Consider the following 16,535-nt stretch of genomic DNA (forward strand, 5'->3'; position numbering starts at 1 on the left):
CTAATGGATGTCCATTGTATCATACATAAGCAAAGCAATATTTAATGAATAAATTCCAAAAATCAAGGCTTTTATTTTCCAAAATGCCACTATATTAACATCTTATATCAATGGGGGCTCGCTCATTAATTTCTCATTTGGAGTTCCCTTAAATAATTAATGAGCCAAAAAAATACTCCGCAAGTGTTACATTAGCACTTGAATATATAATAAATGTATTGTAGCTAGATATAGAGTACCTCTTATTTAATGGCAGATTAGTGATAAGACAAAGAGAATTGCTTTAGAAACTACAGAATTCTCCTTGGAAACTGATTTTGGCACACCCTATGTGAGAGCACAATTTTTTATACTCTCCTCACATAGAGGTGTGCCAATATCAATTAAGGGTGTGCCAAAATCAATACTCATACTCATTACTACGGAGTATTAATTTTAAGGCATTGGGTGCACCTAAAAATAGGCATTATTCCCAAGGTTGTACGAAGTATTTGCTAATTTTGAGTTCATATAGATGCATAACACCTACGGAGTATTTATTAAGCATGTATATAGGAGGACATTTTGGGGGTTTTTCATTTGATGTTTTTCTACCGTGGTGCATTTATGTTTACTATTATGCACGTAGTGCGGTAGTGGTAGTATAATCTACCACTCAAGTATAAGTTGTCTTAATAGTACTTTTTGTATAATATTAATCTGTAGTGGGTACTTTTTACAAGTGTCATATTTCCTTCAAAATCTCTTCCACTAGGCCCACTTTCATGTGACAAACTTTAACTTAATTTCAATAATTATGTTAGCAAACATATACTCTCTCTGTCTCTTTATTTTTGTCTCATATGACTTTTTACGGTTTCCATGACGTACCTTAAAACGCATATATCTCTTATTTCATTCATGTAAAAATTATAAATATTTGATACTCCCTTCGTCCTTTAATTATATGTCTATTTCTTTCTTTCAATTATTACTCACATAATAGAAAGAAATAGACATATAACTAAGGGACGGAAGAAGTATTAATAAAATGAACTCAACAAGATCACACATGACTATTTTAACTATTATTAGATCAATGACAATTTATAGTCAAAGTTTTAAAAGTTTGACCCAAATATTAACAATGAAAAAAAAACCCAGAGGGAATAACACATTAACACCTATGCGTTATAGTTATTTGCTAGTAACTTTATTCAAAAGCTCTTTTCATTGAACAAAGAGCTTTGAATTTAATTCAGCTTTATCTTTACCCATGAACAACTAAGAATTACGCCTATAAAATTACTCTGTTACATGTAACTTGGATCTTGTTGACGGACTTGTTAGTTTTTAGTCTTTTTACCGTACCCCGAGTACCATTTAGGTCATTTAGGCTTTTGCCAAATCTAAACCAAACTACATTTTACAAATATACGTAGAACGCAGTACTTGATCATATAAGACAGAAAAATAAGATTGTGGTCATCTTTTGGGCAACGTTAAATGCCCAACACCTCCTTTCTTATCCCTTAAATACACTAAATACCAGCAATTAAGAACTGTCATGTCATTATTCTTACAATTATGCTGTGTTTTCGTCTCACACACGTGAATCCAATGAATTCTAAAAACCCCATTAAATACCCACAAATTATCAATTGCGAAAAACCATCAAAATCATTTCTTGATATCTTACACATTTCCTGGTAAAAACCCTTGATTTTTCTATGCAATTTCCATCCCTTTTCTTGTCCGTTTATTTAGTTTACTTGGGTTTTCAACAAATTTTATAATTAATAATTGCATTGCATTTGGTGTGTCAATTTTCTTTGTTGAATGTGAACATACCCATTATTATTTTAATGCTTGACTTTTCTTGGAAATTGTTTATAAATAAAGGGGATCTCATACTGTAAACTGTGCAATTATTAATTGTGTTTGTTATTTGTTGCTGTTGATCAGATAATTACTGATGGAGAATTCTGGTAAAAGGGTTTTGCTAACCTCTAATGGGGATGACGTTTCTGTTAACATTGCTTACAATTTGGCTAAACAAGGCTGCAGGTTTGAAATTTATTCTGTGTTTTCCAATAATTTATATTGTAAATGCATGTTTTTGTATGTTCTGTTCAATTTTAAAACTTGTATTTTTTTTTTTTGTTCATGTTTTGATCTATTTTGAATGTAGATTATTGTAATGTTCAATGTAAGTTCTCTGAAATGTAAGATTGGGATTGATTTCTCATGTCCCCTTAATCTCATGGTTTTGTTTAATGGGTTTGGTTGATATGATTTTCGAGTTTGAGTTCGAATTTTCGAGGCGAGTTTGCGTACATCTTGATGGAATTATTTGAGTTTATAAGATAAAGCTATATGTTTGACTAGTTGATTTCATTTGAAACAAAATTAGCTCACTTTTATTGGCTATAAGAATAAGGTTTTTTTTTTATTAGTGTAAAAGGAATGTGTAACTGTTGTCCTCTAAGGGCTCTGACATTTTGTTTAGATCAGTTTATTTCTTAGCAGGAATGTGTAACTTTTGTTTTATGTGACTTTTTAGATTGTATCTTAAGCAGAAAAAGTCTGCCTTTTGTTGGTATTTGATGTAAACAAACATTGATTATGTACTTTTAAGATGAGCCTCCACCATTTAGTTAGCCATGGGATCTGTATGGGTTAGTGGTGTTGTTTCAAAAGACGTTTTAGGTTGCGTTGTTGCTCGTAAGGAATCTACAGTTATGTTAGTTTATATGTACTCAGAAAGTCAGAAGTGGACAAGATATATGCTTGAGGGGTTATGCATTTCAAATTTTGGGATTCCCTTCCAATTTCTTCCTTTATAGGAGAAGGAAAATGAAGCTAGTTAATTCTCTTTCCCTTCCATTTTCCTTCCCCATTTGTATCCAAATATGTCCTGAACTGGGTACATGCTTTCATGGACTTTGTAATTCTGTATTAGCTAGAAGTGTCTCAGCCTATCAACTTAAGCTTCCAGATCTATCTCTAATATTCATTACATTTTACTGTGACAGACTTGGGCTATATATGTATGTTTTAAAACTTTGGTACTGTTAATTTGCACTCTATGTTTTCTGTCTGATAAATTTTTAAAAATGTTTAACAGGCTGGTTTTAATGGGTGATGAAGGCTGTCTGCGAAATATCGGTGATAGGATAGCTGATTCTATAAAGGATAAAAATGCAATTGAAGTCGTAGGATTGGATATGGAGGATGATAGAGAGGCGGTCTTTCACGGTGCTGTGGAGAAGGCGTGCAATTTCCTTGGAAAGTTGGATGCCTTTGTGAATTGTTATGCTTATGAAGGTAATTTAAGTGACTGTTAGTTTCCTGGATGTTTCCGTTGCAGAAATGCAAAATATGGTTGTTTTTATTAGAATAAGAGTGAAGAAGACTTGGCTCAGAAATTCCTGCATTGTAAATCCTTCTCCTCCTAAAAGAATTATAAATAACATAGAAAATTTAAAAAACAAGACGAAAAACTGCATAGTGGTTGGTAGGTTATTATATTAGCATTTCATGCAGGTGTTTGATTAGCATTGTTAGGCATTATATTATGTTACATGTAATATAGTAATTGTGGTGGGCCTAATTGAGAATTTTGTGGATCATGTAATTTTTCTGTTATATTAAATATTGAGGTACTGCTTTGTGCCCAGGAAAAGTTAGCTAAAAAGGGACTTGGATGTTACGTTATGCTGTTTAATTAAAACGTGTGGAGGCTCCAAATTTGCATTTTGTACATGCACTTCTTATTATACTGTTGAATTAGTCAGTGTATCTTTAACTAGTAGTTTATTGCTGCTTATCAGTTATCACCGTTGATGTGCCTCCCTTATATGTTACACTTATTAAATTGCTTATTATTGGCCAGTTCTGATTTTTGCAAAAGTTAAATAAAACATCTTATTAAACTGTCACTACTTATATGCTGAGAAGTCGTACATTAGTTAATTGCGTTCGCATTATGACATTGTAAACGTATTATTGTTGATTGAGTTCCTTGTAGATTTGAAGGTTGCTGAATTTTCTTATTTGTGACAGGAAAAATGCAAGACCCTTTAAAGATGGCCGAAGATGATTTCAAGAAAACCTTAAAAGTAAATTTTATGGCAGTCTGGTTCTTCGTAAAAGCCGTTGGAATTAAAATGCGCGACCAGAGAACAGGAGGATCCATTGTACTTTTGACTTCAATAATTGGTGCTGAGAGAGGATTATACAAGGGAGCTGCTGCTTATGGCTCATGTTTGGCTGGAATTAATCAATTAGTGAGGGTAAGATGCAAGTAATTTAAGCTCTGCAATTTCGATGGATTTTTTGAGTTTTTACACCTTGTCAGTAAAAGCAGGCTCAAGTGTCTTGCTGGCAGGGCAGGGGCATTTGGCTGCACTTTCTATGGCATGGCAGGGTGAGGTCCTGATGGGTACCCTTTTCCCAGTATACCCAGATACACCGCACCTTTGCCATGCTGTGGGCAGCTTGTGGCCGGTCTGTGCCATTTGTTAACTATACATCAATAATTTAAAATTTTAAATCAGTAAATCTTTGAGTAATGCTTTTTAAATTGTAACTCTCCATCCCATAATAATCTGCTGACTTCTAAGTGACTTGAGAATTGAGATTGATAAATAGTGGAAGATGCCCAATGTTAAAAGGAAGTGATATGGGGGAAAAGAATAATTAGAAAGGAATGAGGTTGGGGGATAAGGAAAGTTAACTAGAAAAGGATACACAGGCTGTTGAGATGTATGCTCAGTGGGCTAATTTTCTGTGCTGAGCGAGCTCATGCGTCCCTCAGAAATTGCAGCGTAGACATGCGAGCCTTATGCTGCCTACATGTCCCTGTTGGCTGGCCCCGTAGACATGCGAGCCTTATGCTGCCTACCTGTCCCTATTGGCTGGCCCTTTCTCACCCGAGGCCTTGTGCCAACATGGTCTTGTGCTAGCCTTGTCAGTTTGTAAAGCTTATAATGTCTCATTCTATCATAAGGTGGACAATTAGTTATTAATGTTGCCATTAGGTATGACTTTAAAAGCATCGGACATCTAGTATCAAAGTATAAGCGATTGATCCATCCTTCACTTGGATCATTATCCTGCTTTATGCATAATGGGTTCCCTCGTCATCTCCTTCAGTCCTAAATTAGAGTTTTAGACAATAAACCTTTTCTAACATGAGGACTTTATTTGTGGCCTTTTTCTTTGATTTGTCTATGTCCCTGCTACTGTTTTCCAAGAAATCTGGAAACAAACGGCTATCCTCATTTGTTTCGATTTTACACTTGATGAATCTTTGCATCTATTAGTAGTCTCTGTAAAGGATGCGTTTGCCTAGGATTCAGAAGGGGAAGTGCTGCTGGTCTGCTGGGAGAGAGTTTTGGCTTTTAAGGCTGGGATGTGAGAGGGTTGGGAGCTGGAATCTGCAGATGAAAGATGTCACCAGGAAAGAATCGAGGTGATTGAGGCTATATTAGTCAAATTCTGGGTAGGAGTTGAATTTGATTCCAGTTACCTCAGTTTCTTGACACTCCTCTTCTAGTACAATAAACTTCCTGTACTGCAATGTCTGCAATTAAACTTTTGGACTCAAATTCTATTTGTTTCTGTCCTCCCTTCACCGACTCCTCTTCGTTCTTTTCTTTCTTAATTTATAATATTCCTAGAAATTACTGAATACAGTTAGTGGTTATGTTAAATTATCAGTCCGTTTCCCTAAAAAATAAAAGTGAAATTTTTTTGCTTTCTTAAGATGTTGCTGACTGTTGTGCTATGGCTAGTATAATGGACCTAACAGCCCAAAATGCTTTGGCTGCAAAATACAAGACTATTTCTTAAAGGGTTTAGTGTGGAGTTCTATTTTTCTTTCATTTTCATCAATTTAATTTCAGATATTGAAGTACTGGTTTGGTAAATAGCATTTGTTGTTTCACCACCTGAAAGAATTACAGTTGGTTTTTCTTTTGTGGCGTATCATGACAAGACCCACCACCCACAGACCACAGGAGTGCAAATGGGGTAGGACCATGGCATGTGCAACCCATATGGAACTATGGCTTCATGTCATATTGATAATTAATTTTGTTATCTTAGTAGGTGGCTGGTTCAAATTATTCGCAAATTTGTTGGCATTTATTACAAGGTTGTAGGTTTCTGTAAGAAGTTGCTGTGTTCATCTCATGATTGATTTGTGTTAGGCAACATCTACTAATACTTCTATATCTTGCAATTGTGCACGAGGGATTTTTTTTGTTCACGGTTCTATTTTTTTTGACTTGTGTATCTGATAATGCTGACTTAATGACTCTGTAGATTATGGCAATGGAGATAGGGACACACCAGATCAGAGTTAATGGAATTTCCCGTGGCTTGTACATTCAAGACGAGTACCCAACTTCAGTGGGGAAAGAGCGTGCGGAGAGGTTGGTGAAAGATGCAGCACCTCTGCAAAGATGGCTAGATCCTAAAAAGGATTTAGCTTCAACAGTTAGTTATCTAATAAGCGATGGCTCACGATATATGACCGGGACTACAGTATTTGTCGATGGAGGTCAGTCTCTGACTAGGCCTCGGATGCGATCTTATATGTGAGTCTGCTAGCTGAATTGGCAAGCTAGTCTATTTGGAGTCAAAATCTACAATTGCTGAATATCATTTTATCATCACAGTTAGATACAACCTTTCACTATAGGAGGTATATTTATAGGAGGTTTAATTGTTACTGAATTTGTCAACTCATTATCTTTTTTGTTGTAAAAATAAAAGTTGCCATTAATATAATATAAATGATCAAGTTAATCATCCAGCTTGTTGGGCCCTAGTTTTTGTGTAGGTGTCATTTATATCATTTAGAAAATTTGCTGATTGCTGATGCAACTTGGAAGAAGCAATGTATGGTTTGGAATTGGAAAGGCAGCATTATATTTTGAAACTTTGATCTAGTTTCGTTGTGCATCTTTTGAATTTTTGGTAAACAAATTTATTACTGAATACAGAGTACTACTTACCGCGATTTTGAGTTGGTTTCGTATATTTAGACCTCCTTATGCACTTTTTGGTGAATAATAAAAATACGCGAATGTAGATGAAATTCTATTGCTACGACTTTCAAGCTTTGGTATTATTAGTCACGAACTCAGTACTTTTTTTTAATTACCATTACCGTTATTCATTAACGTATATGGCACATATCGCGCATCATGGTGACATGAGATAATTGTATGCCTTCTCTCACAATTATAATTTGCAATAAGTAGTGTACATGTGTGTGAGTCTCCATGATGTCTAGCATTTTGTTATTTTGTTGCAAAATTGGTGTAGTAGTTTCAACTAGTTTATCAGAGGTCCCTGCCTTCTTCTGCTGAAGTGAAAGATGAAAACTACCTCACCCTGTCTCTGTGTGGCCCGCTATGCATGCCTTTTTCTTCCCCTGTTTCAATCACCCTTTTTGTTTGTGTGTTCTCTTCTGTCTTCAACTCACTTGTTCATTGAACTAAAAATTAAATTAAACGAGAGAGTACTAATTTCTTTTATCTACCACTTTTCATAGAAAATGAAATATAAAAAGACGTTGCTTAATTAACAAAGCATCCTCCTGGTTGTGTCGTGTGCATAGTACAACCGATTATATAATGGAAATATTACCCGAGTAAGCGGTATGGTATGAAAATACCACGTACACCATACTAGCAAGGGTAAAAAAGAGTTACCCAAATAGCTCCCCTAAGATGGAGCAGGTATGATCTATTTAAGAATGGAGTGACTAAAAAGTGGAAATGATTAGAAAGTGGAAAAATAGTGAGTCAATGGTTCTCAACCCCACATTGGGTATTGAAAAATAAAGGGAGATTTGATTATAATTTATAAATACTGTAGATTTGAAGTTCATACAACTGTTATTTCTCCTGTACTTGTAAATAAAAGAGGCCTACTTCACGCTTTATGCAGGGACTCAGAATTATTATCACCAATATAATCCAACTATCATTGCAGAAATTATTTTAAAACAAATTATTAAAAAAAAGTGTTTTTTTATGTATGTACTGGTATATACTTTGCAGGTTCTCTGATTCTGATATCATATTATCGGACTCATTATGTTCACCCTCCTGAGGAGAGTCTCCTAATGTTTTTATATCCGTGATTAAGTACATAGGCTTAGATCACTACTCTATAAATACGGAGTTAAACCCGAAACCACACTTTGCATCCCTCTAAATCCAGTGATAAGACAAAAGAGCTTGTCTTTTTTACTTTCTACTGTAGTATCTAATGTGGGGGACAAAAATACTTGTGTTTCCTCTACACCCACAACTAATGAACTAGTCCTTGATTTCTTTTTAAGGGAACACAATTTTTTTTGCTCCCCCCCTACCCACAAAGTCATTTCCCTATCTCCCTTCCCACCTCATATTATCTCTCATAGTTAGTTTACCTTATGATCAATGGTTTTTCATTATCCTGATGTCCATGTCAGAAACATGGGTGGCTTAGGAAGCCCTAATTTAGTGCTCTTCTGCTCAAGAACTTGATTGTATGTTTACTCTCTTTCAATCACTATATTTAATTCTCTTCTTCATTGCTTTGGTACTTGTTTTTTATTATATAATCACATTTTGTACTGTCCATGCACTTTCTTGCAACTACTTTTGCCTTGGTATTTCAAAAACTATACTTTATAATATGTGATGTTTTGTATTCAGTTATATGTATGATTTTAACAGGCTTTAGGTCTTACTTTGTATGTTGGTATTTTTTGTATAGTTAGTAATTAACTTGCAGTTTCTTTTTCTTACTGTTTTTTGTATGTTGATGTTCATCAAGATTTGTTTTCTGATGTAAATGGAGTTATCAGTATGGTGATTTAGACTGTATACCGACATCGGTCTGCAGTGGGGTCGTAAACATAGCAAGTTGTGTGGATAAAAAGGTTTATTGAGTGGATATCATTGTAGTTTGTAGGAAGAGGAAAGGGGTAATGGAGTGGGACTCTAAATCATGTGCTTGGAATGGTGTGAGTAAGGTGGAGTTTCAAGATAATGGTTACCATCACCATCTGGCTACGTTAGCAGGTTCGAGTGGCACCGGAATTAGTAACATGTTTTCAGTGGATCTGAAGCTGGGAAGATTGGGAGATATGAGAGATCTATCTATGGATACCTTAAAGAATTCAATGCCTTTGAATATGGCTTCTTCGTCGTCTCCTTCACCGGTTTTGGCGCTTTCAAAGAGGGGAAGGCCACGCAACAGCGGCGCCCAAAGTACTGTTATTTGCTCGGTTGATGGGTGTGCTTCTGACCTTAATCAATGCAGGGAATATCATCGCCGCCATAAGGTATGTGAGAGGCACTCCAAGACGCCTGTTGTTCTTGTTGGTGGGAAGGAGCAACGGTTTTGCCAGCAGTGTAGCAGGTAACAAAAAGTTTACTTCTTTAGTTTGGAAATAAGCATCACTATTTACCAATGACAACTAAATTCAGAAGGATAAAAGTCAGTCGGTGTGAAATTAAAAGCTTTATTTTGAAACTTGAATGTTTAGTGAACTTAGTTACCCTCTAAGCAGCGCTAATTAGGTGAAATTATTATCTTATGAACTAATTTAATGGACCATTGACCTCGTTTAAGGTATTGTCTTGTCTGTTAGCTAGCCCTATTTCTGCATAGTGCTGATAAGAAACCATAACTTATTGGTGTAGATATAAACTTCTCTTCGGATAGCTTTAGGCTTAATTTTATATCCTGCAATGTTTGTCGCTGTCTTATGAGATTAGGCAAGCATCCGAGGTGCATTTATACAATCTATGTGCAGTTAAATAAGTTCCATAAAGTATCACGTTCATCCTTCAACAAAATTATACAATTCATGGATAAGTTTTGCCCCTTCATTAGTAAATCAATTCATAGTGGAAATAGATTAATGAATTTTTTTGTGCTGCATTGATTCTGCTGCATTACCTGTGTTATTTTAATTCATATTTTTTTCCTCTCAATGTATGCACTTTAACCCCTCAGGTTCCATTCCCTGGAAGAGTTTGATGAGGTAAAGAGAAGCTGCAGAAAACGCTTGGATGGACATAATCGTCGTAGGAGGAAAAGACAGCCTGAAACTTTTTACATGCCTGATTCTGCTGGTGGCGTTTTGTCATCTCATACAGGTGACCTGATCATTTAAATTTCATTGCATAAAACGTGTTTTGGCATTAATTATATATTAATTATCTCAGGACTTCATTTTAATAATTAAGATTTCGTATTATATTCAAAATGTAGCAGATGGAATGCTGCAGTATTCCTGCCCCCAAATGCATACTGTAAATTGGCCTACAATGTCTCAGCAGCCTGATTTGTACTTCCAAAATAACCAAGAAACAATATATCAGCCACTTCTGAATGACGTTGCTCCAACCGGAAGTAGGAGAGGCGGCCTAAAGGTTTCACCTGATAACTCAGGATGTGCTCTCTCTCTTCTGTCAAGGTATTCATCCCAATCGTCAGATATCCGTGTGGGACCTGCTATGCAACCAACGGTTATGAGTTCAGCAACAGCTCAAGGTAGCAGCACTTCTCTGCATCTAAATAACAGCTATCAACTTCCCTGCTCTCAGGGTTTGGACGATATTGAGAGTTCAGCTTCACTCTCTAGCAGTTCCAACACCAATGCTCCAAACATTGGAGGATTCCACACAGGCCATGCAGGGTATCGCGAAAACAGTTCTAGGATTTTCCCATTTGGTTGGGAGTAGTTAAGTCTATAAATACTCACTATTTTATAATCATGAATGTTAATTTTCTATGATTATTTGTATCAAGATCCTGTGCTATAAGAGGATATGAACTAACTTCCATCTTCTCGCTTTCACTTGATTCTTTATGAGAGCTTTTCTTATGTCTGGTGATCTTTCTCTACTGTGGCTTTTGTCCTTAGACATGTTGGAAACAAAGTTTTATGATTATTTGCATTAATGTATCATCAGGTTAGTTTGTCCTTAGCTATAGTGCTGCCGGGAAAGCTAATAAAAGTATTTCTTTGTTGCCCTTATTTTAGTATGTTACTCGCTTGTTGGATCCACAACACTCCGACATAGGTATAGACTAGGCCATGTCACTTATTGTTGGATCAAATAAAGGAAATTTTTCACAAATTACCAAGTCTGACACTTGGACACATGCATCATAGTCTGACACAAGCACCTCGAGTCAAGTTATACAAACATTCAGATAGCTGAGCCTTTTTGGTTTGAATATCAGAAAAAATCTCACAGTAATAGACTAATAGCAATGTTTATGGGAGTAATAAGAGTAGATTCTATACAATTTTAAGAGGAGCGTGTAAAAAAATCAGATCAGAATACTGCAGCAAAAATTAAACAGATTCTGAGGAAATTGGCAGAAGATCATTTTAGAGATATGATAATTATTTTCATATATCTTTTATCAGCGCTGAAAGTCTGAAACAGTGCTCTGCCCTCGCTCCTCAGTAGCCATGAAAGGATGAAGAGGATGCTCAATTATTAAAGAGAAGAAAAGAGAAACAAGAATACTGAAGAGCCTCAGACTGGGGCATCTTTAAAGGATCATACATTGATACCATTAAAAAGATGCCTGTAAATGTGGTCCATATTATGTGAAAGGACTTTATAGTGCTCTGAATCTCAAGTTTTGTTTTCAGAAAGCAAATCAAACTAGCCATCTTAAACAAAAGTGATGTAAGAGTTGTATGTATACATTATCTATCTCTAGTCACTTACACCGCGATACACGTACAACATACGAGTATATGAGGCTGCAGTACGTCGTTGCTTTAATTTACACGCGTACTCTTGAGTTGCTAATCCATGGAAGTCGTTTTCTGGTTTTAAAAGAATTTAGTGATGAAAAAAGATATGCTTCTGATCATTTTAAGACGAAGAAGCTAAATAGCTAGCTTATCATATATCATAACTGTTACTTTCTATATTAAAAAGTGTTCCTATAGATGTCAATGTGTCATGTGTCTCTATTCGCATGCAAAGAGGTTTGATCAGTAGATCAACACTTATAACCATCTTAACAACAAATAGTTCATGTCCTGTAAATCTACAAAAAAAAATATATATAAATACATGCATATTAAACTGTGTCACAAAAGTGAAAATAAACCAAAATAATTTATTGTTGTCATGATATTATGATTTACTGGCAAATAAAAAAACAAGTTTTTCAAGCTCTTTAAGATTAAAAAAGAAAAATGAAAAAAAGAACATTTGATGCATCGCTCGGACCAAACACTAAGCAACCGATTATCATAGACAACGTGATGTTACACTTAGCAATATCTTAATTAATTGCGTCTTTATTATTCAGTTGAAAATAACTTAATACTTCGTACGAAAGAAGCTACATCATAATTAAGAAATATATTACAATAACTCATAAGTTAGTTCTATATTACCTGGAAATAACTTTGTAGATAGTGACATGAACATGTAATCTTTTATAATTCATGAAGCATCAGAAATCTGGAGAACAAACAAGACAACTGAAAGATGTTATTAGTGTAAAAATTTACTTAGGAAAGGCAGCATATTGACAATTATTTTGTCTTTGTGTACTGTATGGGGGATAAAATGTCGTAAATACCCTTGATAAACCAATTGTTGTTGACTTTAACATCGCCCCTATTTAGTTGCCTAACTTTTAAGCAATTAGCCAGACTCTTGTCCTATCAACAAAAACTATTTAAAAATAGTTTCGTGTTTAAACCGACTGTTATCCAATAGGTTATTGCATTGTATACAATATTCTTGAAAATTTAGGTTCGCGGTAAAGTTGGCAACTTTTAACAAGTAAAAGGTGCATCAAGTAATTATAAATAGAGCATTTTCCATAGTCCATATAAAGGAAAAACACACCATATTCCATCAAACACTAATCATAAGCTAGTGATAAACCAGATAAAGATGGATTCGCAACAAAATCGTAAGGGATTCATCAAGGGGAAGTTGTTTTCCTTCACTCGAGCTTCAAAATCTTCCCAAAATGTTCATTATAGCAACAACAGAATGAGGCCAAACCTGTCATCTGCTTCTGTTCCCTCGATCACTTATCTTGTCGATCATCAAGACTTTAACTCTCAACCTAGACAAAAGGTTTCGTTGTTTGTACCAGAATACACCTACAAGTCTGTTAACGAGTTTGAAAGCTACTTCAGTACAGTAGATGATGAGAATGTTAACATGAAGGCTGCAAGCTATATTTCTTCTGTTCGCGAAAGGTTTAAACTTGAGAGGATCAACTCTGAAAGAAATAGCAGCTTAGAATTAATCTAAGTCGTACTTTAGATAATCGATTGTCTTTGAATTACCCTTGGGAAAATCTTTGTTCACACTTTTATTTTCTAGTGTAATAAATCTGTAGTAAATGGATAGTACGTGTTTTAACTTTTTAATGTATGTTACCTCTGATCTTGTAGTCTGTTTTCTGTATGTCATTGTTAATATCTTGTATAATGCTGTGCAATTTAGTAATCCAGTGTTAACTTCGTTTTTTATTCAGTCTATCAAGCAGAGTTCTAGCTACGTCGAATTCTTTCTATATGTTTCCTTATTCTTTTAATCATGTTTTCTATCTAATTTGGCACTCTGCAAGTGTTTAGAAGTTCATGAACTAAGAAAAAAAAATGTAGTTTGGATAATAATAATCGATTTTAGAAGGAACATAAGATATTTCATCAGAAATAGTTGTTGGAATCTAAACATGACAAACACATAGCCACTTGCAAGGTGGTGCCAAAACTTGAGGAACCAATTCTTGCAGTCTAAGATCTAAAAAGTTACTTTAGTGCACAAAAAAAATTGACTGAGGTGTACTTATTATGGATAATGTTGTATAAGTGAAAATGCTTGTGAGATTTTATCATGGTGAATATCTTGAAGTCTTATCAATCATCAGTGGCAGATCTAGAGATAAATTTGCATACGGTTTTTCGTTGGAAATGTGTTGTCGGAAATACCTTTGTCAGAAATATGCACTTTTCCGACAAAAAAACCATCGAAAAGCACTTTTTTCCATCTGTTGCATTTAAGGGTCATCGGAAATTTCCTATGGCTTCAGCCGTCGGAATTGTTTATGGCCTTCGAAAATTTCCGCCGGTTTTTAAAACCATTAGAAATTATGTATTTTCCAACGCTTTTATGTGGTCGTAGGAAGCTATCCATTTACAATATAATAGCGTGATTTCTTTTAGTGGCATCATATGTACGCAACTTTACCTTTATATATATATAATAGAGGCTTCTAGAGACACTTATAAGTTTTTTTTTTTTTTTTTTTACCAAAAAGAATCGAAGAAAGAAAAGAAAAAAAGATAACAAGATGAAAACATGAATATGTGGGAGCTTGCAATGAGGATAGTGAACACATCAAAGCTAGGATGTAAGGATGCCAAGGTGATTCCATCATGAATATGACTCTCTTCTTTTGTTATTCTCTCCATATGACCTATATCATATAATACATGCAGCCAATGCAAAAGGCATATTAGTTATCCATTTTGGACCACTTATAAATTCTTCTTTCTTTTACAAAATACGGGAAGGTGATAAATAATCTTATATTGATCAACACTGAAGAAGCAGACAGACTAAAACAGTCATTTCCAAATTACACATACTGCAATACTAGCTCTAGAATTTTTGTTTATCAAAATATTTTTACCTCCAACCTAGTTTAGTTATCACATCGATCATTGGGAAAATTACACTATCAATATGTTTCGGAGGAAAGGGTAGCTTACATAAACATGTATAGTCTACTAAGTGTCTAAGTGTCGTACTTGGTTTTTTTTTTTGGAATATAGAGAGTCACAAGCACAGAGGTGAAAAACTCTAACCACTTGAGCTATTTCTCACTCTTAGGCCCCGTTCTTTAGAGCTGCTTTGCTCTGCTCTGCTCTGCTGAACTCTGCTTTGCTGAAATCTGCCCTGCTCTACTCTACTTAAAATTAATACTTAATATTGAATTATAATAATAATAATAATAAATATTTAATAATATAATAATAAATAATTAATATTTAATAATAATAATAATTAATATTTAATAAGAATAATAATAAATAATTAATATTTAATAATAATAATAATTAATACTTAATAATAATAATTAATTATTAATATTTAATAAAAATAATAATAATATTAATTAATTATTAATATTTAATAATAATAATAATAAATTATTATTAATAATAATAATTAATATTTAATAATAATAATAATAGTAATAATAATAGTAATTATACTAATAGAAATAATAATACTTATAACTAATAATATTAATTAGTAGTAGTAGTAGTAGTAGTTGATTAGGGGATTTTTATCCTCCAATCACCTTCTGACAAGTGGACCAACCAGGTTCCGCCACGTGTCCTTCACGTAGGCCAATAGGAGCATGCCACGTGTCAATCACAGATTCGTCCTCTGCGGACCAATTGAGACACGCCACGTGTCCACCCATGCCAAATGGGGAAACCGGCCACCAAGGCCCAATCCTGTTTAGAGGCCCGGTCAGCCCTAGGTTTACCCTAAACCTAAAGAGTGGCACGCTTCTCAAGACTATAAATACTCTTCTTAATCCTCATTAAGAAGAGAGAGAGAAAATTACAAAAAAATACATTAATTACACACAGTAATAACCGGCTGATCTCGCTAACAAAGCAGATTACCAACACTAAGCACTCTCACCTAGAGAGACCTTATTACTTTAATTTCCGTATTAATTACTCCTTAATCAGGTACTAACTTGACCGTTGGAGGCGGAGCTCTCAGGAGTCTCCGTTATTTTGCAGGTACAGGCGTCCGGTTCCAGTCTCGGAATTGTAACTCTCCCGCAGGACATCAGAAAACCCCGAAACATTTGGCGCCGTCTGTGGGGAGAGTACTTCAGAGATGGCATCCAAGTCTGTACCGACTCCAGAAGAGAGGCGTCCCCTAGACGACCCTCAAGTTCAGTCGGACCATGATACCGAAAGTGAATTTGAAGTTGAAACTCATACAGCTCCAGACGGGACCCTAAGGGCCCGACGTACCCGTCATACCGAAAGGAGGGAACGGGAGCATCTTCAAACAGGAAGCGAGCCAGCAGGCGCACCGCTTGCTCGGCAACAGCCGACTGATGGGTCTGCTCCCATCACAAGGAACGAACTCATGACCTTCATGAGGGACTTCAAGGGAGAGATTCAAGAGTTGATCAACAAAAAACCGCCTGCTTCAGTCAAAGAGCAGCCGGCCAAAAAACCTTCCACTTCACTGAAGAGGAAGCCAGTTCAAGGGCGAGAGGCGACCCCTCATCCTAAATCCAAGAAGCGGGAGCCGCTTGCTCTTGATTTCACAAAATTCCGTCATCCGATGGGAAATAGGAAACCTGTTCGTCACATTCAGGCGGATGGGTCGAAGAAAACATACACAGACGCTCGTCTGTTGTTAGAACAGAAGAAGAGTGACCGACTGTCAGAGTCGGCCTCTACTTCAAATTTTCAAGAAAGTTTACAAAATACCTCG

General features: G+C 35.3%; 2 protein-coding genes across 3 annotated transcripts; both read left to right on the plus strand.

Moving 5' to 3' along the window:
* The first annotated feature begins 1,469 nt into the window (after nt 1-1,469).
* LOC110681825 (3-oxoacyl-[acyl-carrier-protein] reductase FabG-like) lies at nt 1,470-6,938 on the plus strand. The gene is made up of 5 exons (XM_021857953.1): nt 1,470-1,688; nt 1,945-2,046; nt 3,107-3,306; nt 4,045-4,274; nt 6,310-6,938. The coding sequence occupies exons 2-5, from the start codon at nt 1,955-1,957 to the stop codon at nt 6,586-6,588; spliced, it is 801 nt and encodes a 266-aa protein (XP_021713645.1). The 5' UTR covers nt 1,470-1,688; nt 1,945-1,954; the 3' UTR covers nt 6,589-6,938.
* An 885-nt stretch (nt 6,939-7,823) lies between these two features.
* Nucleotides 7,824-11,035, plus strand: LOC110681826 (squamosa promoter-binding-like protein 16). Of its 2 annotated transcripts, none has more exons than XM_021857955.1 (4): nt 7,824-8,530; nt 8,821-9,408; nt 10,009-10,151; nt 10,267-11,035. In XM_021857955.1, exons 2-4 carry the CDS (start codon nt 8,975-8,977, stop codon nt 10,737-10,739), a joined length of 1,050 nt encoding a protein of 349 aa, XP_021713647.1. In that variant the 5' UTR covers nt 7,824-8,530; nt 8,821-8,974; the 3' UTR covers nt 10,740-11,035. The 2 variants fall into 2 exon arrangements, with proteins under 2 accessions (XP_021713647.1, XP_021713648.1); XM_021857956.1 differs by having other exon boundaries at nt 7,825-8,530; nt 10,270-11,035.
* Nucleotides 11,036-16,535: the final 5,500 nt, after the last annotated feature.

Source organism: Chenopodium quinoa, unplaced genomic scaffold, assembly GCF_001683475.1.
Source record: "Chenopodium quinoa cultivar QQ74 unplaced genomic scaffold, ASM168347v1, whole genome shotgun sequence".
Lineage (NCBI taxonomy): Eukaryota > Viridiplantae > Streptophyta > Magnoliopsida > Caryophyllales > Amaranthaceae > Chenopodium > Chenopodium quinoa.